Source organism: Camelina sativa, chromosome 9 (assembly GCF_030686135.1).
Source record: "Camelina sativa cultivar CO46 ecotype springtype chromosome 9, ASM3068613v1".
NCBI classification, from domain to species: Eukaryota; Viridiplantae; Streptophyta; class Magnoliopsida; order Brassicales; family Brassicaceae; genus Camelina; species Camelina sativa.
The window spans coordinates 42156519-42181199 of record NC_141888.1 but is presented as its reverse complement, the minus strand read 5'-3'; the positions used below and the strand labels follow the sequence as shown (position 1 = coordinate 42181199).

Below are 24681 nucleotides of genomic sequence, written 5' to 3'. Positions count from 1 at the left end.
AGAAGAAGTTTGCGTTGCGTCTCCTTCATTATGTGACTTATGTCAATCATGTTGTTTCCAAGACCAAACTTAGTAAACATTCTAGAATTCGAGAATGTAATTTTCTGCTGATTAGCATGCGTTTTCTAATTTTCTGGATAATTTTCTTTTATTTTTATCTTACTGTTATAATTTTCTTCTCTTTTTTTCATCGCTAAATTGTTTAATGTAAAAAGAAAAAAATATGCACCTGATTATATAGTAAATCTAATAATTACTATTTTTATTCAGAGTATTATTTTCTTGGTATGTGGATGAAACTGGAAATCACTTATAATGTTACTTTGCAATTATCAGAAGATATATTTAATAAAACGAATAACAGTTTGTAACAATAGTTTTTATGAAATTTGAGACATAATGTAATATGTGTACTTGGAATAGGTTATTGACACAACTACACTAACACAAAATACTAAACTATATATAAGTTTTATAAATGTTTTGTTGAATATAAAGAAAACGAAAAGGCTAGCTATTCTTTTCCTTTTGAAAATGGAATTAAGAGAAGAGTGTGCATCCAGGGAATCGAACACTGGTCAGTACCGTGGGAGAGTTAAGGCTAGCTATTTGAAATTTGGTGATAGACATTTGGTTTTTAATCATGAAGTAGAAATATTTGACAAAAACACAAGAAACCAATATTTGACACTTATGGCTTTGTTAGAAAAAAAAAAATATACCGTTAAAGCTTGATAAATTTTAACTTGGTAGAAATATATATCTTTAGGAGTATATGATAATGATTACTATCTAGCAACAAAAGACAACGAAAACTATCTACATTGGTTAAGTGACCGTGGAACTTATCTAACTAGAATCAGATTGGCGGCGGAAGAGTGTTTTAGGACTTTAACCCTTCGAATAGTGTGGATCTCTTAAAACTTACGAAACTGTGGCGAAGATCGTATGCTATAGCCTATAATTAAGTGCAAGTGTACTGTCTGTATTCAGAACAAGGAGAGAATGATCTAATAAGTCAAAGTGTGGCCAAGTTTTTTTACTTGACGCAGACAGCTGCATTAAATGTGAAAGACACATTCCATATGGGCCGAGAGATTAACACATGTAGTGGCGTTAACGACGCCATAAATTTTCTGGACTGCGTTCTTCCGATACATAATCAATAACTATAAAGAAGAAGAAAACGTTTGGTTTCCGACAAGGATATGATATACTACAGTGCAAATGTATTAATTTGAATGTTTTCTAAAAAAAAAAGTTGATTGAATGTCATATTTTCTTATTGAAGAATTATGTTTGGATCTATTTGTTTTCAATAACTATATTTTTCTTATTATATATATATATATATATATATTTTTTAATAATTAACGGGTAATATGTATTTTTACCATTTAACTAATCTTTTCAGAGCTACTGCTAATAGTATATTCTAAGTTTTATGATGGTCAAAAACCAAAACCATGACACTCAGATAGTGAATTTAAAGATACTTGTTACTAACTCGCCTTGTATGAGTATATTTTTACTTGTTACTAAAATAAAAAGTAAGGGATAAAGAAAAGTTATGTATCAGTTTTTTTTAATTACATGATACTTGCCTTGTATTTGCAAGTATTCAAAATTATTCCTTGTAACAAGTCTTGACAACAACTAACGATTACACTATCAAAAAGAGTTATTTAGTAAATTTTCATGTTTGAAAGAAATCCATCTTTGATTATATAAACCACTAGATTACTATCCATAAAACCTAAACTGGAATATCTGGTTGTATATATAAACAAGTTGTGTTTAATCAACAATGTTCTTCCTTGTAACTTTTCTAAGTACATACATCATAATGACACACACCAATATATTTAAAATTTTTACATGGAATCTTAATTATATCTAAGAACACTAACTAGTAACTAATATAAAACCGTTAAAGAGCATGAGAAAAGTATGTATTTTCTAATTTTCTGGATAATTTTTTTTTTTTAATTTTGTTTTAGTGTTATATATATATTTTTTTCGAATGTTATGATTTCTTCTCTTTTTTCATCGCTAATTCATTTAGCTTTTTTAGTATGCGGTGGATGTAAAAGAAAAAAAATTATGCACCTGATTAATTAGTAAATCTAAAAATTACTATTTTAATTCAAAAGTTTAGTTGGAAAATAGTTAATATTATTTTCTTGGTATGTGGATGAAACTGGAAATCACTTATAATGTTACTTTGCAATTATCAGAAGATATATTTAATAAAACGAATAACAGTTTGTAACAATAGTTTTTAAAAAATTTAAGACATAATGTAATATGTGTACTTGGAATAGGTTATTGACACAACTACACTAACACAAAATACTAAACTATATGTAAGCTTTATAAATGTTTTGTTGAATATAAAGAAACTAAAAGGCTAGCTATATTATTTTCTTTTTGAAAAGGGAATTAAGAGAAGGGTGCGCATCCAGGGAAATGAACACTGGTCAGTACCGTGGGAGGGTAAAGGCTAGATATTTGAAATTTGGTGATAGACATTTGGTTTTTAATTATAAAGTAGAATTATTTGACAAAAAAACACAAGAAACCAATATTTGACACTTATGGCTTTGTTATAAAAATGTATATACAGTTAAGCTTGATAAATTTTAACTTTGTAGAAATATATATCTTGAGGAGTTATATGATAATGATTACTATCTAGCAACAAAAGACAATGAAAACTATCTACATTGGTTAAGTGACAATGGAACTTATCTAACTAGATTAAGATTGGCGGCGGAAGAGTGTTTTAGGATTAATTTAACCCTTCGAATAGTGTGGATCTCTTTAAACTTACGAAACCGTGGCGAAGATCGTATGCTATATAATTAAGTGCAAGTGTACTGTCTGTATTCAGAACAAGGAGAGAATGATCTAATAAGTCAAAGTGTGGCCAAGTTTTTTTACTTGACGCAGACAGCTGCATTAAATGTGAAAGACACATTCCATATGGGCCGAGAGATTAACACATGTAGTGGCGTTAACGCCATAAATTTTCTGGACTGCGTTCTTCCGATACACAATCGATACGTATGCTATAACTACAAAGAAAAGAAACGTTTGGTTTCCGACAAGGATATGATATACATACTACAATGCAAATGTATTAATTTGATTGGTTTCTAAAAAAATTTGATTGAATGTCATATTTTTTTATTGAAGAATTATGTTTAGATATATTTGTTTTAAATAACTATATACTTCTTATTTTCGTTTTTTTTATAATAATAATTACCGGGTAATATGTATTTTTTACCATTTAACTAATCTTTTCAGAGTTAATACTTACTATCTAATAGTCTATTATAAGTTTTATGATGGTCAAAAACCAAAACCATGACAATCAGATATTAAATTTGAAGATACTTGTTACTAAATCTCCTTGTATGAGTAAATTTACTTGTTACTAAAATAAAAGTAAGGGATAAAGAAAAGTTATGCATCAGTTTTTTTTTTTAAATTACATGATAGTTGGCTTGTATTTGCAAGTATTCAAATGTATTCCTTGTTACAAGTCTTGACGACAACGATGTACATTTAAATATTTAAAACATATACACGAAACAAATAACGATCACACTATCAAAATAGTAAATTTTAATGTTTGAAAGAAATCCATCTTTGATTATATAAACGACTAGATTACTTTCCATAAAACATAAACTGCAATATCTGATTTATATACATAAACGACTTGTCTGTTATCAACAATGTTCGTCCTTGTAATTTTTCTAAGTACATACATCATAATGACCACCACCAATATTTTTAAAATTTTTTACATGGAATCTTAATTATATATAAGAACACTAAATAATTTAAAACCGTTAAAGAGCATGAGAAATAGTTGACACAAGAATTTGTCAAAAGAAGAAATTTACACTCATTTTTTCACAAGAATACAAATAGAAAAATTCAGAAATATGACCCACAAAAAAAAAAAAAAAAAAAATTCCATTTCAGTATCTTATTAAAAAAAAAAAAACAGAATGAATAATTCGTTTTTTTTGGTCACACAAAAACAATAATTAAATATTTTGTTTTTTTTTTAATAATCCTCTCTCGTGGCTTTGCTCTCTCTTCCAGAGAAAAGGGGAAAGAAAAAAAAAAGAATTCGATTCCCCTTTTCTGATATTTTCTCTGCTTCTGCTTTGCTTTGCTTCACACAAAAAAAAAAACATTATTATTCGATTCCTTTTTTTTCACCTTTTCGGCTTCTCTGCAAATCTCTCCTTCTCGTTCGCATCGCTTCAAACCAAAGCTATTCCTGGGGATTCAATAGAGGTACGTATGCCCCGAGATAACAAAATTTCTTGTATCTTTTTAATTCGAATTCGTTCACTTCACACAGTTCACTTTGGTATTTCTTCACTCTATTTGAATTTTCTTAGTTGTATTTAAACCACCTCTTCGAAATCTAACAACGTCGATTAAACTCCCCAGTTTTTGTTGTTTGGATGGAATCTGAGTTTTTTTTTTTAATGGTTACAGAATCTTTCAATCAAGTGATTTGGGAATCTCTTAGATGTTGACATCTACTGATAGGGTTTTACTAAAATTTCCTAATTTCTCACTTTTAATGATTTACGAATCTTTGTTTTTGGTTCAAGTTGTGTTGTTGGGTACAGATGTTTTGATTTTTCTGGGAAAAAAATCACAAATTTTTTTTCAAAGAAGCTATGGAAGAAGAGATTGTTACTAGTTCACCTTCAACACCAGTACATAGGCTTAGGCATCGGAGACGTTCTAATGAGGTTTTGTTTCTTTCTCTTCTCTCTTCTTCTTCTTTGCTTCATTGATAAAGATTGATGTTAAGTAAAGGGTTTACTGATTTTTTGGTTTTGTGTTAGGTTGTTTTGGATGGGGATAGAGTGAATCCGGCGACTCCTTTGTTGGTTAATGATCGGAATAAGTACAAATCTTTCATGGTCCGGACTTACTCCACGTTATGGATGATTGGTGGTTTTGTTTTGGTTGTCTACATGGGACATCTTTATATCACAGCTATGGTTGTTGTTATTCAAATCTTTATGGCTAAAGAGTTGTTTAATCTGCTGAGGAAAGCTCCCGAAGATAAATGTCTCCCCTGGATTAAACAGCTCAATTGGTAAAGTCAGAATCTTTTATCGTGTTTACTTCTTAGTATATGGCTCAGGTGATGTAAAATGTTCTTAAGTCGTTTTGCTGTTCTACGCAGGCACTTCTTTTTCACTGCCATGCTTTTCGTATATGGTCGGATCCTTAGTCAACGGTTAGCCAATACCATGACTGCAGATCAGTTCTTTTATCGGCTTGTCAGCGGCCTTATCAAATACCATATGGCTATCTGTTACTCCTTGTATATTATAGGTTTGTGTTGCTTCACCTTTTTTGTCCTATTTGTGGCTATTTGTTACTCCTTATGTGATTCACCTTGTATTTGATGCTTACGGGATATCCCACTTTGTAACAGGTTTCATATGGTTCATTCTGACATTAAAAAAGAGGATGTACAAGTACCAGTTTGGCCAGTATGCATGGACACACATGATTTTGATTGTCGTGTTTACTCAATCATCTTTCACTGTTGCCAACATTTTTGAAGGCATCTTCTGGTAAACTTTTACACATTTCAGCATAATGAGTTAATGCTTTTCCATGTTATGTTTGCTAAGAAATCAATTATATCCTCTTCTGTTTGTCACCAAAATATGATGAGACTGCTTATTGCTTAACAAACATCTCGAGCATCTCTGCTGCAATGTAATTGTCTGATTTTCATGGTTTTCAATACAGGTTTCTTCTTCCAGCGTCTTTAATTATAATCAATGACATCTTCGCTTACATTTTCGGTTTCTTCTTTGGAAGAACACCCTTAATAAAGCTATCTCCAAAGAAAACATGGGAGGGATTCGTCGGAGCCTCTGTGACAACTATCATCTCTGCGTTTTTTGTGAGTATTGGCTACCTCTATCACCACATAACACATTAGAATGACTATATAATTTCATTGTGTATCGTCAACGACCCTCTGCCTGAAAATGTTCTTATGTGTAATATTTCAGCTCGCAAATGTCTTGGGCCGTTTCCCATGGTTGACATGCCCGCGACAGGTTAGTCATTGAGCAAATAGAATGACACTGACTGAGAAATACGATCTTTGAGAAATATTATAGTAATTCTGTGAATCATTCTACAGGATTTATCCACTGGCTGGCTACAATGTGACGCTGATCCATTGTTCAAGCCTGAACCTTTTGCTTTACCTGCGTGGATTCCAGGATGGGTAAGCTTTGTTATCATGTTACATCGCTTAGAAGAAGCTTCTGTGGTGTCTTCTTTATGATGATCAAAATCACATAGGTCTCTTTTCGTGTGTGAACTCTAGGCCTGTGTAATTGAATGCTCTTGAAGAGAATTAGATTCTGACAATTCTAATGGACAATAGCTAGTGATGACTTACAACAAAACAATAGTAGTATTAAACTGAGCAGTAGGCTTTTCCGTTATTAAGAAAAAAATTCCTAAGGTTTCTCAGCTTCTTACTACACTTGTGCAGTTTCCTTGGAAGGAAATTATGGTCCTCCCTGTTCAGTGGCATGCTTTATGCCACGGTTTGTTCGCTTCAATCATAGCACCTTTTGGAGGGTTTTTCGCTAGCGGGTTTAAAAGAGCATTCAAAATCAAGGTCTGTAATCAACATCACCAAATTTGAGCTTTGCTTCACTTTACATACGCAGCTAACCTCTAACAAAACTCGTGACCGTGATTGCAGGACTTTGGTGATAGTATTCCAGGACATGGTGGAATCACAGATAGAATGGACTGCCAGGTAACTCTCAATGAAACTAGTATCACTACATAAGTTTATGATCAGGTCTTTTGATAGTAGAATTGAGTTTGTTAAGAACAACAACACATTAGAGAATGGCAGAAACCGTAATGATTAAACTTTATTGTTTTCTCTGTAAAAATTGTGGATGGAGACCAATATACTGATGAACCAAAGGTCTTACATAAACCAAACCTCATTTTTTTTTTCAATTATGACAGATGGTTATGGCAGTATTTGCGTACATATATCTCCAGTCGTTTATAGTCTCCCAAAGCGTTTCGGTTGACAAAATGTTGGACCAGGTAAGTAAACTTCTCGAATTTTGTATTCAACCAAAGACCAACAACAGTCAGTTTAAGACAAATAAATCAATCATGTGTGATGGTTTCCATTTGTAGATATTGACGAACCTTACCTTCGAGGAACAACAAGCTCTCTTCATGAAATTAGGGCAAATGCTGAAGCTTCAATAGTTTCCACTACCAACAAAACTGTTTTTTCTTCTTCTTCCAGATTCAGATTCAGATTCTCCAAGAAGTAGGTTCTACAACTCTGGATTATCCTTTTATCAATATCCTTACTAGAGAGAGACAATAAATTTGAAATTGGTTAAGATTTGTTTCCCTGCCATTGTAAATCCTCTTGAAATCTGTCGAAAATTAGAAAAGGTTTTTTTTTTTATATCCTTTTTAAGTCTCATTTGATGATACAATAGGATTTGAAGGAAGTTGTATCTTCTTCTATCTACTTAACTTGTAGCTTTTGGTGGTTTTATTTGTATTTTGTATATTGGTTCAATCTAAACATCATTATTTGGTTTTATCTGTCTGATGATTCTTTTTATTATGTGTTTCTTGATGGACTGCACCAAAACGATGACGTATTGATAAGGAGGTACTCTTATGGGCTTTGGATATAAGGCCTACATTGTTAATTTGGAGATAAGTACGTCCGCAAAAATGCTTTATGCTTTTATATTCAGGTCCAAATGCGATTACAACTCTTTTTTTTTAGTACTATAGTAGTTTATATAATACCATTATTATATGACTATAACAACAAAGTTAATGGTATTTACTGACTTACATAATGTATTTACTCAGAATATATATATACTTGTGCACCAAATACATTGAACCTAGACGTCTAGTGAGTTTAGAAAAGCCTGCTTCTAATTTCCGCATCTAAAGATAATAACGAGCAAAAGTAAAAGAAAAAAAACAAACGCAAGGTGATCACATCTCTTCACGTGACAATCACATGTTAACCTTGGACTCACTTGTTGCCTGTCACGTGTGTTCACGCGCCGGCATCTTAGACTAAACACGCCAGTATATATCCACGTCAGCATCTGATAAGCCCATTATTATCTGACGTGTACATCGGAATAGAACCAAAATAAGAAGAGCAAATCCAATCCAACACAATTAACTAATGTTCTTTTGTCGTATACTTTAAACTTTGGTCAATTGTTGAAACTTCTTCTTTTGGCCTTATATAAAAAATTGATAATAAAATGCAAATTTTTATTTTATATATAGAGATAAATCTGATAAAATTTAGCAACAACTTAAATTCATAAGAAAAGAGTAACAATTTGAAGATTTTATTTTGATACAAAGTGAATCTAGACGCTATTGTGTGATAATAAAATGAAGAATTATCTAGTACTTAACCACCTACATTTCACAATTATCTCTAAATACATGAAAGTTTTAAAGGAACATTACATTAACGGCGTTATAGCTCCACACCTAATTGAGTATACTTTTTCTCATACTTGTCACATTATTTCACCACTCTGTCGTCATCTTTTTATCATTTTGTCGTTTACTCCGTTTAATTCTCTCACTGCTAAACGTTAAAATAGCTATGTATAAATATTAGGGATCTCTAAATATTACGTTATAAATTCTCCGAATCATGGTATCATCAAAAGGACAAAAAAATAGAGATGGTGGAGATTCAGGGAAGATTCAAGAGAACTGAGTCGGCTTTCAACATGGCGGCGGCGCATTTACGTCCGCCGTGTGATGATAACAGTAGCGGAAGCGATCATTCGCCGGATCTTTCGGATATGGTCGCATCGTTCATGGAGAGAGAGGGACAAATAGTATTACCGGTGGTGGTACAAGAAATGGATTCTTCTTCCGATGACAATGATTTGGATGATGTGAAGGAGAGGTTAGGGAAGCTTTTAGAAGGCTTATCCGACAGCGAAGAGCGGATGAGAATAGTGGCGGTGGCGACGGAGGTTGCTGAAACGTTGTTCGTCGGAGATATTAGTTCTCCTAAGCGTCAGTTGATGGCTTTTCTACGTAACAAGGGTTTTGATGCAGGTACATATAATCTACTCTATATGAATTATATTGGAATTTACATATTTATTTTTTGAAGGTGGGATTACTAGTTTTTTTTTTAATGAATTATGGGTTTATATATAGGTAAACTAAGGGGAAATTACATATATTATGTAGAATTGTGATTTGTGTTTAATAATTTCGTGATTTTACAAGTTTTAATGATCAACTTATATTATTTTTGTTTATCTCTTTCTTTGTGTTTTAAGTTAAATCTAGATTTATTTCCATCTTAGTTTCATTTCCACCATTATTTTTTTTTCATTTCCCACTTTTTAGTGTTTTTCACCCACTATATGATGTTATTATCACCTTGAACGTCGTACGTGTACAAGAAAATTTCAATTCTTGTAATTTATAAAAATAATAAATTAGTTTATGCAACATATCTTTTGTAATATAGTTTGCTCAACTTCTTCAATAGTTTAATGATTCTGTATTTTTTTTTTTGAACTAAATGATTCTGTATTTTAAGTTATCTTTTTTTTGAGTTAACAAAAGTTTGGGGTCTAGTAGTCAAATTTGATTTTTTAAAAGTTCTCTTTTTGTAGTATAGTAGTAAAATTGGATCTCTTTTTTTTTCCTTCATTTTTTTCCTAATTCTCTTTTTGCCGCAAGTAGTCAAATGTTATTTCTAAAATGTCGGCATCTATGATTCGTACGTGCAACTGTTTAGTACTTCGATTTTTAGAAAAAGGACCCCTAACTCCACTTCATATTTCACTTGGCGTCGTACTTGAAATACTTTAAGTACTTGTACGATATGTTATACTATAAAGTTGTACTTCTCCATATTTCACTTGGGTAGTTGAAATAAGTTGTACTATATGTATATTAAATGGCAATTATTAACCCTCACCGTGTTATAGGTCTATGCAAGTCGCGCTGGGAGAGATCCGGCAAGTACACCGCCGGAAAATACGAGTACGTCGACGTTAGATGCGACGGGGATCATTGTAATCGATACATCGTCGAGACAAACCTTGCTGGAGAATTTGAGATAGCCCGACCAACGAAAAGGTACCTTTCAATACTAAGCCAAGTGCCACGTGTCTTCGTGGGAACTTCGGAGGAGCTGAAATATCTCGTGAGGATCATGTGCCACGAGATGAGACGGTCCATGAAGCACGTAGGGATCCACGTGCCACCGTGGAGGAGAAACGGTTACATGCAAGCTAAGTGGTTTAGTTTGTATAAACGAACCTCAACGACAGCAACAAATTACGAAATGGTTGATAGTAATGATACGGCTGCATTTAAGGGTTGCAAGGAAGAGTTTTGGGAAACGAAAGGTCTTAAGGTTATGGTTGGTCAGCTCTCGGTTGCTTTTAACGCTAGTGGAGTTGAAGTGTAAAAATTTAAAAATAAAAAATGTTGCAATTTTTTGAGTTCTTTAGCTAAATGTAAATTAATGTTGGGTTTTGTTTGTAAATAGTGATAATTTTTGGTGATTTTGGTAAGCAAATTAATAAAAGTATGTAACTATGTATAAGCTCAAGGTTAAGCAAATTGTTCGATATATTTTGTTGTTTGTTTCATAGTTGTTGTGTCGTTGAACAAACTAGCAACCACTAATTAGTTCAGTCACAGTAGCCACCATCGCTTATCAAACGAGCATATACTAAGTAACAAAAAATCGTACTGAGTTGCATGATTAAGATGCATAAACATAATGTTAGAAATCCGAGTTAAGAGATGGCATTTCGGAACGGGTTAAGATAAACTTACCAAGTCAGATTTGTTTTCGTTTATTTACAATGTTCAACACAAATCTAGTCAAAGAGAGACGACTGTTTTATAATGTGAATGGTATTTTGGCGTTTTGCCTACCCCAAAAAAAAAGGGGAAGAAAAATGTTTGTGAGTGTTTTTTACGGCAAAGTGTGTTTTTCATTTATATTATATCGTGTTTATCGGCTAGCACATACAAATAATAGGGATAAAACTGATATATCTGTTTTAAAAGTATACTAAAAATAGAAATGACGTTTAATCTAAATCAAAGTTTAAAATAGTAACTAAGCTTTTTTTTTGTTCATAACAGAAAAACATATAATTTAAAACGAATGTGAGCAGTATAGGGTAACCCATATCACTTTTTCTGTCATCTCAATGCCGTGCAAATTCAAACAGTTATACATTATTGATTATTGCCTTGAATTAAAGGTGGGTTCTCCGACTCAACAACACAAGACTTCATATCATACGCTTAAACGCTGTTTGCTTTCGATTACCAATAGACTCTTTCGACTGTTAAGCCTAGCCCATTGATATACCGATCATATGGGCCAGTAACGTGTGACAGACTTTTAAAACATGGAAAGACAATGGTCAACCACCAGTCAAAAACTACCGCTGTATAAGTTCTCACTGAAATCTTGGTGTTGACCACCAGGTCAAAAACTCCCCTCCGTAAAATTTTGAATCTTTTGCAATAGAATTAACCTTAAAACGACGAAAAAAAAGTCCAAAAAATGCAGGAAAATAATGAATTAAAAGAAAAAAAAACGCAACAGTAACACTACAGCAAAACATTTGTGCTCTATTTCTTTTACCAAACGTAGATGCATGATTCTAAGCTTCACATATAATTTAATCGTATTAAAAAACCTGGATTAATTAACCATTATCATATAATTCTTCAAAAAATTACAAAAGAAATTTTAATTCTGCGCAAAGAAAAAAAAATCCAATATTATGTCAACAATCAAATGATCCCTTCTTTGAAACACAGAGAAGTTTACTTGAAAAAGGGTCAAAAGATCAGACGTGATTTTTTTTTTTTTTTTTTTTTTGAGCAAATGATCAGACGTGATTAAAACAATAATGATAAGAGAAACATTTGTAATCAGTAATCACCATTTAATAGTGTTTCCTTCCAAATTATTTTTTTTTTTCGTTTATCAAGTGTCAACTTAACATTAAAAACCAAAAATAATTTCTATATACTGGTACAATAATGACACAAAACATTGTGTCACTCTACTAACATTGATGAAAATTGCTAATCATTACGTGTTATTGGTAATGCAATGACAGATCATATTCTGGTAATTAGAGGGAATATCAAACAATTTTACATGTGAATTTTGGTTTTTATAAACCTATCCATTATCCACACACTTTTATTTTTTTTGTTATTGTTATTTGAATAAAATAGTACTTTAGAAGATAAAATGAAATTAATTAGGCTTTACCTTTCAAAATTGGTCGTCAAGAAAATAAAAAAAGAACCTTTCGAGATTTCAAAGTCTCATCAGACTCATTCCTCAAGAAAAGACTCTTCTCTCTCTCTCTTTCTCTCATCTCTCTCTCTCTCTATGAAGAAACTTTGCCGGAAAGGAACCGTTCATCCATCGCCGGCAACGGCGATAAAGACCGACGAAGACCAGTTTCTGTCTCTCCTCCCTATAGCTATCCTCTCTCTCGTGGCGGCTCTTTCGGTGGAGGATCGTGAAGTTCTTGCTTACCTCATCTCAAACTCAGGAGACTCGAATCGTATCAAGAAAAGCAAAACCAACAAAGCAAGCAAAGAAGATAATAATAATAATAAGAATCATCACTCTCCTCTTTTCGTATGCGATTGTTTCAGCTGCTACACGAGTTACTGGGTCAGATGGGACTCGTCGCCGAGTCGACAACTCATCCACGAGATCATCGACGCATACGAAGACAGTCTTGAGATGAAGAAGAAGAAAAAAGATCGGAGAAAGCGATCGGGAAAAGCTAATGGACGAGTCGAATCTGTCGGAACGAGTCGACTCAGTGAGTTGGGTTCGAGTTCTACCGAGTTTGATGGTGGTGACTCGGTGAAAGATGGGAATTGCGGCGGTGAAGAGGCGGAGAAGGAGAAGGAGAAAGGCTCCTCCGTTGGAAAGGTTTTGAGTTTCATTGGTCAGAGATTTTTAGGTGTTTGGGGCTAAGGAAATTTCCAAACATTTTGATAGAAAAAATGGCTAAATTTCAAAAATGACACAAGATATTCAACTATGGTTTATTTTTGTAAAAATTTTATTTCTGGCTCAAAAGTTTTTTTTTCCAGAAATTTTATTTTGCTTTCTTTTCTTTTACATTTTCTTACTTTCTTAATTTTTTTTTTCTTTTTGAAGGCTTTTACTACCCGTAAAATTAGATGTTTAATTACCCTGTAATTTTCTAGCACAAGTACTCACTGTGTATCTAAATGAAATAAATGTGTATCATAGGAAATAATTTGCAGTACTCTTTTAAGTATTCCCACTTTAACTTTCTGATTGGCTCTGATCAATCGTGGAATCGTAAAAATTAGAAGAAAAGAAAAACAAACTATAGAATCACAAAAAAAAAAAAAAAAAAAGTTGTTGTTGCTAAACTTTTGGTAAAAGTTATGGTCACTGTGTATACTGAATTCCAACCAATTATTCAGTAGTCACTGTGTATGTACTTACCAAAAGTTAAGCATCTTTTTTTTTTGTAAAACATCGTTGTTGCTAAAATTTTGATAAATGTAAACTAGCAGTTCCCCCTGTAGGAAAAAAATACGTAAGGTATTTTTGATGCAATAAGCCAATAACATATGTTTGACTTAAAAGTCAGATTAAAAACTAGTAAGAAAAACAGATAATTACAAGATGAAAAAATAGATAAATACGTAAAGGTATTTTTGATGCATATGCTTGTATAGTTGTATATATCCATCGTCAAATTATTAAACCCAATTTCGAAAAAAAAAAAAATGATAACCTTATGAGTTAACTAATATAAAGCCATACGACTTATGAGTTAGGCCATATATAATATAAAGTGAAACTATATGAATTATGAGTTAGGCTATAAGTATAATCACGTACACACATTACATACAATAATAGTTATATGCATGTCCAAAAAATCTGGTGTGCCGGCCACCACCACCAACAAACACTTTTTATGCTTCCCATGAACATGAATTTGTACAATTACGTTAAAACATCACCTAACTATTTGGAATTTTATACTTTCATTATTCTCATGTATATAACTCCAATGAAGATTTAGTTGATATTTCTTTTGTTCCAAAGTGCAAAAGCATAATTTAATATATAGGATGCTACGTCAATAGATCATATCCATAAATATAGTGATTCCACACCCCAATCTAATAACATCTGGATATCTCATTTTGAATGTTTTAATGGACGATCGAGTTCAAGATTGTTCATCACAAAGTGTCACGATTGCATAGAGATTCGGTCGAATGCTTAATCAACAAATACAATGAATTGGTACTTTGATCCTGGAAATGAGCATATTCCAAAATTGAGTTTCACGAATAAAATACATAAAGAAGAGACAATGTGGCTCTTGTCTCGGTGTAACAACACTTTTCTCGACATAAAAAGATGGTTACCAATACTGTATGTGGGGGTAATTAAATAGACACTTTAAAAAAATATACTTTCTTGAACCCGTCCGCCGCTTTTGAATATCAAAGATTGCTCTAAATACATTTCGAATCATAAACTGGGACATACACCCCTAAAATTGTAACCGTAACCAAATTGAATTTAGGTTTCAGTTTGCCTTTATTCTCGTTACGGTGTTTGTTTATCCTAAGTTAATGTGGTTGTGGTTACTAACACTAGGTTTTTTTTCTTTAGAACTATTAGTGGTTAGACTTATTATTGATTGTTTTAATCTTAATTTTTAGTGTAGTGTTAGAGCCTTAGAGCTTAGAAGAAAAGATGCTTGTCACGGCATGAGACGTGTTTGAAAGGTTTCTATTTCGTACTACAAAAGTCAATACATTGTCTTTGACTCCGTCTTGTTTTTGGTCATCACGAGCATCTTGACATTTTGTTTTATTTTACATCTTGACAGTCGATATACACTTATCGTACGTCTGAAATATTGTCAAGAGTCGTGAAACATGTCAATTTTCTTTGTATACACCAGCATCATTTGTCGTGAACTAGACCATGAAATCTTTGAATCTGTAATAAGTTTAGGTCAACAAAAATTGGTTTTTCCTCACAAGGTGAAATATTCTTGACGACGTCGTGTCTCAATTTGAACAAGAATTTTTTTTGCCAAATAGAAATCGCTACTATAAGCTTTTGCAATACGAACTCTATGTTCTGACCAAATCAGCCCAAAAAGCAACTCCGTTGTAAGTTGTAACATATACGTTTTGTCTTTGTGAGGCTTTTTTTATTACATCATAAAAGGGCCAAATATGAGATGATAAACTTAACCTAATGAGATGATAAACTTTGAAACTCTAATATATATGGTAGAAGACAAAAGAAAATGGTTGAGAACACTGACCCAAAGTACTATAAATAATTTGCCAGAAGTTTACCGCTCAAATGGTCCTCTCTGACTTTTTTTTTCTCACCAACGAACCACTACTAAGAATTGCTAAAACTTATTGGCGTTAATAAAGTTAAGTAATCATACGAGCTATATACCATTAGATGATATAGACGAATATTTTAGTTATCATAAGCATAAGAGTGTTGACAAAAGGGATTAACCATGATTCTTTAAGATTTCACTACAAAAATAATAGTACTATAAATTAACATCAAAGTAAGAGATAAATAGATAAAATATAGAATTAGGTATGATTAGTTATAACTTATGTGCTTGTTACTAGGAATCTTTAGACTATCTTCTCCCTTTGTTAAGAAAACTTGCTTTGGTAGGTATCTATTGTTATCATATCACTTCACAATCAGTCGAGTTTAATTCATATTATTTAATCAACGCTGAATCAATAATAAAGGGGTTTGAGGTGATACATAGGTCGTGCTTACGTAGTGAGCTCTCATACATATCGTTGAGAAATTTACTTTTTAGTGTCTATGTTTAACAAAATAAGTTAGATAATCCTTTTTTCCAATGATATCACGTGGGTAATTTAGATACCGACGAATAAGATAAATGTGAATTTTGTTATAAAACATTTTAAAATATATCTCGTTAATCTACTTAATATGAAATTAAAATAGCCATACTATACATAACATGAAATTCTGTGAGACCTGTTTTTTTTTTTTTTTAATAATACTACTAAAGTAGCTAGGATTAAAACTCATAATGTAAAATATAAATTTGAAAAATGTCAGTATAAATTTTCGTCTTTTATTATGATATCAAATGATACACTATGTTTAGCAAAATGATGTTCATTTTAGAACAAAGCACATGGATGTTCACTTAAATCAGCGTAATGTGATTAAGTGTAATTTGACGTCAGTTTATTTTCTAAGATTCATACTTCTATGGACATTTGATCATCAAACTGCTACCAACAAATTCAAACTCTTCGGAACACAACAGTTCATCTTAAATTTATCTAGTACTATAAATAATTTGCCAGAAGTTTTACACTTTGTCAAACTAGATAAATTTCAGTAATATTAAGGGAAAAAGGTCTAATACGCTGAACATTCTCAAAATATTATAAGAACAACGAGAAAATAGATCATCTTTAATTATTGTGAGAAGATCAGTATGAAAAAAAACATGAATAAAGAGTATGCGATGGAAACCGAAACCAAAGTTAATTAATTCTCGGCATTTGTTTAATTGTTACCTCATATTAACTCCTTGGTCATTTCTTAAATTGGGTCTTAGACATCAGTTGATGATGCTCACTCTAGTTTGGCTTCAAAGAGAGTAAACAAAGAAGCTACGAGATTTTATGAGCTCAAACTGTTCTTGGTTAGTGATAATTAATTAGTTTATCATCGTATCGGTTTCTTACTAATGGTAGAAACTCACTCACTATTATATAATCGTTGAAAACAAAGCTTTTGCTTTTCTAAAAATGCATATTTATACGCAGTACAATTTAATAGAAGAGCCATGCTGTGTTTTGATTATACTCGAAAGTGAAAAAGCATAGACATTACATATGATGTTCATCTAAAGGGTAGTACGATGACTCTTTCCCGCTGGGAATCCAATTGTTTGACCGCAGATCAAAAATATCCCGAACTAGAAATTTTATACGCCTACTCAATTGAGGATGACTTGAGAGACTCTTTAAACGCCTGAAAAAGTAATCGCTGTACTGTTTTGAGCTAAAGCCTAAGAATGAATCGACAAGTTTCGAACCATCAAGCTTTTTGCCAATAGTCTTGAGAAAGACACAGACGGCTTCAAGTTTTTCCTCTGATGGATACGTTTTCTCATCATGCGACAAAAGTTCCTGTAGAATAAAAGCAAGTGAAGATAATAAAAGCAAGTTCATGTGTTCTACGAACCAGGAATCATAACAGCAATGATAATAGTTAACCTGAAAAAAGTGGAGAACAATCTTTTCTGGAATCGTTTGCTTTAAAAACAGCTCACCAACCAAACGAAGATTTCCTAGAGTTCGGAGTTTCAACAACATTTCCTTGTCTTTCTTCTGATCTGCTGCGTTCATCTTTCTAATCTCATCGCTTAATTCATCGGTTCCATCAAACAACATTTGAATTGTATTCAGCAAAACCCTCATGAATGTGATCTCATCATCATCACTACCAATAGGCTCAGGTGGAAACTTAGGTAGTCTGTCATGAATATCATAGCACAATTGAGCGTACATAGCGCAAAAAGTCGGCTCAAGGACGGCTTTGTCGAAAATAAGGGTTGTCACACGCTTCAGAGAAAAGAAAACACAAAATCATCTCGTTTATATAATTAATTCTTGCATGTAATTTTAAATATGACGTGATGTATACATGCTTTAATAACTAATTACGATAAGAGCGTGCACCTTTAAGATACCAGGTGTAATGCAAGAACGGATAAGATGTCTAGTGAGACGAACATATTTATCTTCGGCTAACCTGCTCATTATCCTGGCCATGCAAAAAAAAAAAAAAAAAAAAAAAATTACAAGCTAAATCTAAACATTTGATGTTTGGAAAATAAATAATGGCTGATTTGAGAAATTAAAGGTCGAAATATTCCGTTAAAAAAAAAGGTAGCTAAATAGAGGAATTGATTACCAGCTTTTTTCTTCCAAAGCAAATGCGTTATATGTTATCCAATCTTGCAACAGTACTGTAGATCGGAAACAAATCAACGTCGCATCATCTTCTATGTTTTTTTCTGTCATCTATGATCTTGATTACGTTTTGGTAAAAAGGATAGACGAATCTGAAATATATATAGAAACGAGTGGCCAAAGCAGTGGAAACGTGTCCAATATTGATAATGGGTGAATATTCCCCATGCATCAATGTTCATGGAAAAATCGGACCTGGATAACTGAATCGCCGGTTAGTTGAACACTGGATCAAGTACAACGTGAAAAAGAAATAAAGATATTACATGCAAGTGTCTTAAATGAATATGAGAGTTACTGGTTTAGTTCCCCATGTTTCTTATAACTTTCTCGTTGACCCACTGTAACTTTTTTTTTTTGACGATTGATGTAAACAAAAAGATAAAACATGTCAATTATATACATCTACTATTTATAAAATTATATAAATAATACTTGTTTTTGAAAAATAACAGTTTTTTCTTATAAACAGTAACCATGGTTTTAGCTTTGCATGGCTATAATTAAAATCCCATTGACGTTTCGTAGTTAATCTCTAGGATCTCCAAGTCGAAGCATAAGATAAGAAGACGGGAACATCCATACTCAATTTGGCTTTCTTTAATACCATCTCCAGTGGTTTTCTCTATTTTTTCCTCTATAATAGAGGATCTCTATAATAAAGATGAATTTTGCTCCAATAGTTTTCCCTATTTTTTTCTCTAAAAAAGAATATTCCAAATATATACTATTTTTATTTTACAATTAATACCTTTTATTTATAAGAATTACAAACTAACCCAGTTTACTTTAATTTTTGTAACACTTTCATAAAATTATTATTTTTATTTATAAGAATTGCAAACTAACAAGCTCCTTCTCCATCTACTTCATTTGGTTTGTTTAAACAATATTTTAGCAATATTGGTAGATCCCAAAGTAATTTATCAAATTATTAAGTTACTAGTTTTTGTTGTATTAAAATAATTATTATGGACTAAATGAAAAATAAGTTTTATTATTTATAGAAATTATCTTTTGCAAATGGTAGTCTCAATATTTAAGAATAAATATTTATACTTAAATTTCTATTATTAGTTCTTACAAAACTTATTTTATTTATTTTGGTCATAAATAAAAGAAGTTAAGGATTAAAAGGGCTAATTTGCAAATAAAATAGTTCACCTCTATTTATAGAGGAAAAAATAGAGTTCCCCTAAAAATAGAGAAAAAATAGCAATTTCTATTATAGGGATAAAAATAGAGATGCATTGGAGTAAAAATTACTCTATAATAGAGTTTAGGAAAAGAAATAAAGAACCATTGGAGGGAAAGAAATAGAGAACCATTGGAGATGCTCTAACATATATGCGCAGTACTGTATATGCGTCAAGATATACTTCATTTAGGCTGTATGGTTAATTTTTGTTTTGGAATTACAAACATATATCAAAAGCATTTCAATTTTATAGAGGAAAAATACTCACATAGTTAATTCTCATTGGCCCCGAGGTCAAACCTCCACCGGCCTATCCCACCTAAGTTTTTGAATTTCTCTATCAATTCCATTACGAGTACATTTACACACAAAAAGCATATATGAAGGAGGATTTAGCTTAGCCCTGGGCAAAATACCCGAATCCGGAAATCCGATCTAAACCCGATCCGAAAAACCCGACCCGAATTTTTAAAATACCCGAATGGGTCTAGTACCTATTAAAATCGGGTATCCGAACCCGATCGGGTATTATCCGATATCCGAACGGGTACTCGAACTAACCCGAATATATATAAACATACACTACAAAATAGTAACTAGTAGGGCTCGAACCCGCCACCTTAAGGGTTTAAGAGATACATTGTAACTATTTTGCCACTTTAAAATCTCTGGTCAGTATTAAAACCTCAGGTACTTATATATTACTAGATACAATTGTCCCTACAATCTATAACGTGTGGGTTTGCCCCTGTTATTGATACCAGTTCTACTTTTTTTTAAAAATTTTAGATACGAGAGATTATAATTATTTTATACAGATTTAATTATTGTTTTTATTTTACACTCATGAATTCTATATACTAAAATATTGTTTCTACATATTAAAAAATACAAATAAGAAAAAGACAATAAAAAATATAACATTTTTAGCAATAAACATGTTTGCCATAATTTTTTTTTCAGTTTTAATATCAGAGTTGGATATATTTAAATTTGAATTTTTTTAGAATTCAGATTGAATTCGAGTATTTTGTTAAGATTAAGATGTAAATATTAGAATTGAACCCAAATTTGAAGTATATTTTGGGTATTAGGTAAAACCCGAACCCGATCCGAACCCGATGGGTGTTTATCCGAAATCCGATCCGAATACTAGAAATACCCGAATGGATCTAAGACCCCTTTACCGAAATACCCGAAAATCCAAAATACTCCACCCTAATCCGAATGCCCAGGCCTAATTTAGCTGTTGAAACAGCATAATTAGAGCATAAAGAAGAAGAGAGACCAATGATCAATATGTATCGTTATATGTCATACAAATTAATTAGTCTACTTAGTACGTGTATATCAAACTATAACACATCACGTAGTCCGTAGATGCATGCAATATACTATCAAATAAAGGAAAAAGGAAGAATAATAACATCCTTTGGAGAATATTCACCCATTATCAATATTGTGGTACTTAAACAACTCTGAACATAATGGTGAGCTAATGGTCGAGACGCAGCCTTTAAGGCGATCGATAATTACAATCTTTGTCTTCGTGAGGCTTGCGTGTTAAGTTAAAGACAGTCCTTCTTTGACACACTCGTCGAACTTCTCTAGCACAGCCACCATTTTTGAGAAGTCTGGCCGCTTTGACGGATTCTCTGACCAACACCTCTTGATAAAATGAGCTAGAGCGCAGGTTGACAGCTCGTTGGGAATGGCGGTCTCTCGTTCTGCCCTTTGAAAAAAACACCGAAAATTTTTAAAACTCTTGCAGCCTTCTTTAGCTTCCTCTCTTTCAGGTTTGATCTCTAGAAATGATTTACTGAATCATTGATTTGGAAATCTAAAACAAAATCATGTGTTATTGAATCCTTAATTTTAAAACTGTTGTTGAATTACTAGTTGAAATCATGTGTTATTACAGTAGGATTTAAAAATCCATAATATATTCTAAAATGGATTTGAAAGTAAATAATATAAAGATTCAAAATCCATATATCATTTATCAACATAAAAATCTATTAAAAAAATAAAATCTGATCATAATTTACAAATCTATAAACTAATTAAAGTTTTCTTCCAATTTCAATATTTCTTACGGCAGCATATTTACATGGCCTTTATCTAATTCAAAATACTGTATATTACAGATTTAGGAATCCAACAATAAGTTAGTAAACCAATATCCTGATTTTAACTAGTCTTTATAAATTAATAAATGAATAACATAAAAAGTATGAATAATTGCAGCGGTTGGGTTGAACAAATCCATCTGTAGATTAACCCACTTTTATTTATCCTTCAGCTAACATATTTTGTAGTGTTGTAGTCTAAAGAAAATAGAAACACAACTATAGCAGACCAATTACACCCCATTTTTACACACAAATAAAATTGGACTAGTTTAATCTACAGACGAATTCGTCTCCCACCCTACCGGGTAACCATTGAAAGCAATAATCTTTTGGAAAAAATATTAAAATCAAGATTTAATAAACTGTGATATTACTAATTAAAACTTTGGTATTCGTAAAATCTATGAACCAAAAAAACCTTTAAACTTCATTAATCAATTTATAGAAAAGGTGCCCCAACTATTTCCCGGTGTGGGAACCCAATTGTTGGAGCGCAAATCAATGAGATTCTGAACCACAAATGCTGATTGCAAAACCAACCTAGGATGGTTTAACAAATTCTTTAAACGTTTGAAACACTCATCGTTGGTCTGTCTATGATGTGCAGGACCGGCCCTAAGGCTGTTGTGGCCTAAAGCATAAGGCTATTGAAATAAAGCATAAGGCTATTGAAATAAAGCATGTTAAAGCACGTGCTGAAGGATAAATAAAGCACATGCTTTATTCTCATAGTTAAATCATGTGCTTTAGGCCTAAAGCATGTGCTCTATATTTTTGTAAAATTATCTACATAACTAAAATATATTAGTTTATTTTTTAGTTTATTTTTTAGTGGATGATGTGGAGAAAGTGACTAGCTGCTTCGAGTTTCTCCTTTGATGGACACATTTTCTTATCATCCCCCAACAGCTCCTGTATAATAAAAGTAAATTCAGTTATACAAACCTAAGCAAAACATGACTTTCAAAATTACGTAACATATCTTAAGTTCACCTTAATAATGCGCTTAACTATCGATTGAGTAACCATCCTCAGCTTAAAAAGCTCACCAACCAAACGAAGATTTCCTAGAGTCCGGAGGTTCGACAATATTTCCTTGTCCTCCCGTTCATCCTTATGATCTGGCGAGTTCAGCTTTCTAATCTCCTCACTCAAGTCGTCAGTTCCCTCAAACACGGTTTGACATAAATTCAACAAAATCCTCTTGAATGTGAACATCTCACTTTTTCCATGCTTTGCATGAGGAAAGCTAGGGAGTTTGTCATGCATATCATAGCACAACTGAGCGTACATAGGACAAAAGGTCGGCTCAAGAACAGCTTTGTCGAAGATAATGGTCACCATATCCTACAGATGAACCCATGAAAGAAAAAGGTTAACTAATCAGCCATTATGACATAACGAAACAAGATACGTAAAGAACAGGTAGTAAACCAAAATTCACTATATATAGTTTGATTATAATATATATATACAAAAAAAATATCTTTTGTTCTTCAACAAAAGTTTCCAAACAAACTAAAAAATCCATATTTTAAAACCAAACCAAAAAAAAAAAGATTGGGTGATGGTTCAGATTATTCTCATAGTTAAATCTAGTATACTTATAAATAAACTAAAAAATAAAACTTGATATGTGCCTATAAGATGAGACCATGCACCTTCAATATCTCAAATGTGATGCAAGTGTTGATAAGTTGGCTCTTCAGACGACTATATTTCTCTTCAGCTAGTGAGTTCATCATCCTGGCCAAACAAAGTATAAAAGCTAAATCTTTTAGATGTTTGCATACGTACAGAAAAATAAAATAAATCGATGCTGATTTGAGAAGTCAAAATCAAAGTCTATATATCACAAAATTTCCTACAAAAAAAAGAGTAGCTGAGGGAGGAATCAATTACGAGTTTTTTTCTTCCGAAGCCCATGCTTTGAATGTTATCCAATCCTGCACCAATATTGCAGATCGAAAACTAACCAACTTAGCATCTTTCATGTTTTTTTCTGTCATCTATGATCGTTGTACTTGTACGTTTTAAAGCTAAGACTAGAAGAGTCTAAAATATATAAGAAATGAATAGCCAATGCATGGTGGAAACGATTCCAAAACTGATAATGGGTGAATGTTCCCCATGCGTCAATAATGCTAATAAATAACCGGACCTAGAAAACTGAATCGTCGGTAACCGAAATTTATACTTCTAATAAACTGACGTTTTGGCATTTCTAAACATATTAAAAAAAGAATTTGATTTTTATTTATAAATTAATTTATAATTATTTTTGGTAAATAAAGAAAGAAAAACCATTAAATAACATGCCTTGTGAGAAAAAAAAAATTATTTTAGTTTTTTAATCTATAAAATCAATATTTTAAGAACAAAAATAAATTATAGAACATCAATCTATTAGAAACAAAGGGATTAGTTTTGTGTTTGAAACTAGTTGAATAGTGACATTTTATACAAATGACTTAAGTGGATACTAGAGTTGCTTTTGCTTTTTTTTTTTTTAACAAACATATGCTTCCATTTCATTAAAACAGAACACAACATACAAAGTAAGAACCATAGTTTAAATTACAACAAAAATAGACAATCCCAAAAACCAATACAACAAAGAGATAAATGTAAATAAGGGTCATTGAGATTATAGGTTTGAGATCTATGAACCAAATCCTAGTAAAAGTTTTGGAACCTGTGAGGTCAAGCAATAACAATGCATCTTCCAAGAACAAGTCGATGGAAGAGAAGGTGGCCACTGTCTTGGATCGAAGACCAAGCGGCGTTGAAAAAGCTAAAGCTGAGAAACTCACCGAAGTGAGGATGTCTATTCGAAGGAGAGCTTTGCCAAGGATTTGAGCAGGGTTGAAAATGCTATGGTTGAGGAAAATATAGAGTTGAATGAGAAAGTATTAAGGTCCGGTGTGAAACTCTGGAAGATATAATGGTAACCCCCACTACATGGAGTTTGGATAATAATACCACTAGACTTCAAGTTTTTAGGAGAATATTAAAGTTGATGCATTATAGTTTAAAAGTCTCTGTGAACAGAAGAGATGAAAAAGGGAACATGAAGATACATCAGTAATCACAGCGCCATAGGATCTGGATCATAATGCC

The 24681-nt window shown here is 32.2% G+C and overlaps 5 protein-coding genes across 7 annotated transcripts; 3 read left to right on the top strand and 2 right to left on the bottom strand.

The window, feature by feature from the left end:
- Positions 1–4036: 4036 nt before the first annotated feature.
- Positions 4037–7672, top strand: LOC104714582 (phosphatidate cytidylyltransferase 1). Of its 3 annotated transcripts, XM_010431996.3 has the most exons (13): positions 4101–4320; positions 4528–4582; positions 4665–4790; positions 4887–5143; positions 5234–5385; positions 5489–5630; positions 5812–5968; positions 6081–6128; positions 6215–6301; positions 6575–6703; positions 6791–6847; positions 7069–7152; positions 7249–7672. In XM_010431996.3, the coding sequence occupies exons 3-13, from the start codon at positions 4716–4718 to the stop codon at positions 7321–7323; spliced, it is 1263 nt and encodes a 420-aa protein (XP_010430298.1). In that variant the 5' UTR covers positions 4101–4320; positions 4528–4582; positions 4665–4715; the 3' UTR covers positions 7324–7672. The 3 variants fall into 3 exon arrangements, with proteins under 3 accessions (XP_010430297.1, XP_010430299.1, XP_010430298.1); XM_010431995.3 differs by lacking the exon at positions 4528–4582 and having other exon boundaries at positions 4037–4320; positions 4647–4790; XM_010431997.3 differs by lacking the exon at positions 4528–4582 and having other exon boundaries at positions 4046–4320.
- Positions 7673–8653: 981 nt separating this feature from the next.
- LOC104714581 (uncharacterized) lies at positions 8654–10748 on the top strand. Its single transcript, XM_010431994.3, has 2 exons — positions 8654–9189; positions 10080–10748. The coding sequence occupies exons 1-2, from the start codon at positions 8805–8807 to the stop codon at positions 10562–10564; spliced, it is 870 nt and encodes a 289-aa protein (XP_010430296.1). The 5' UTR covers positions 8654–8804; the 3' UTR covers positions 10565–10748.
- Positions 10749–12378: 1630 nt separating this feature from the next.
- On the top strand, positions 12379–13430 carry LOC104714580 (uncharacterized). Its single transcript, XM_010431993.3, has one exon. The coding sequence runs from the start codon at positions 12386–12388 to the stop codon at positions 13130–13132; it is 747 nt and encodes a 248-aa protein (XP_010430295.2). The 5' UTR covers positions 12379–12385; the 3' UTR covers positions 13133–13430.
- A 3542-nt stretch (positions 13431–16972) lies between these two features.
- On the bottom strand, positions 16973–18726 carry LOC104716044 (eukaryotic translation initiation factor-like). Its single transcript, XM_010433389.2, has 4 exons — positions 18173–18726; positions 17938–18022; positions 17473–17820; positions 16973–17385 (listed from the first exon to the last, which is right to left on the bottom strand). The coding sequence occupies exons 1-4, from the start codon at positions 18280–18282 to the stop codon at positions 17083–17085; spliced, it is 846 nt and encodes a 281-aa protein (XP_010431691.2). The 5' UTR covers positions 18283–18726; the 3' UTR covers positions 16973–17082.
- A 3536-nt stretch (positions 18727–22262) lies between these two features.
- LOC104714579 (eukaryotic translation initiation factor-like) lies at positions 22263–23596 on the bottom strand. The gene is made up of 4 exons (XM_019230128.2): positions 23464–23596; positions 23223–23307; positions 22555–22908; positions 22263–22473 (listed from the first exon to the last, which is right to left on the bottom strand). The coding sequence occupies exons 1-4, from the start codon at positions 23568–23570 to the stop codon at positions 22390–22392; spliced, it is 630 nt and encodes a 209-aa protein (XP_019085673.2). The 5' UTR covers positions 23571–23596; the 3' UTR covers positions 22263–22389.
- Positions 23597–24681: the final 1085 nt, after the last annotated feature.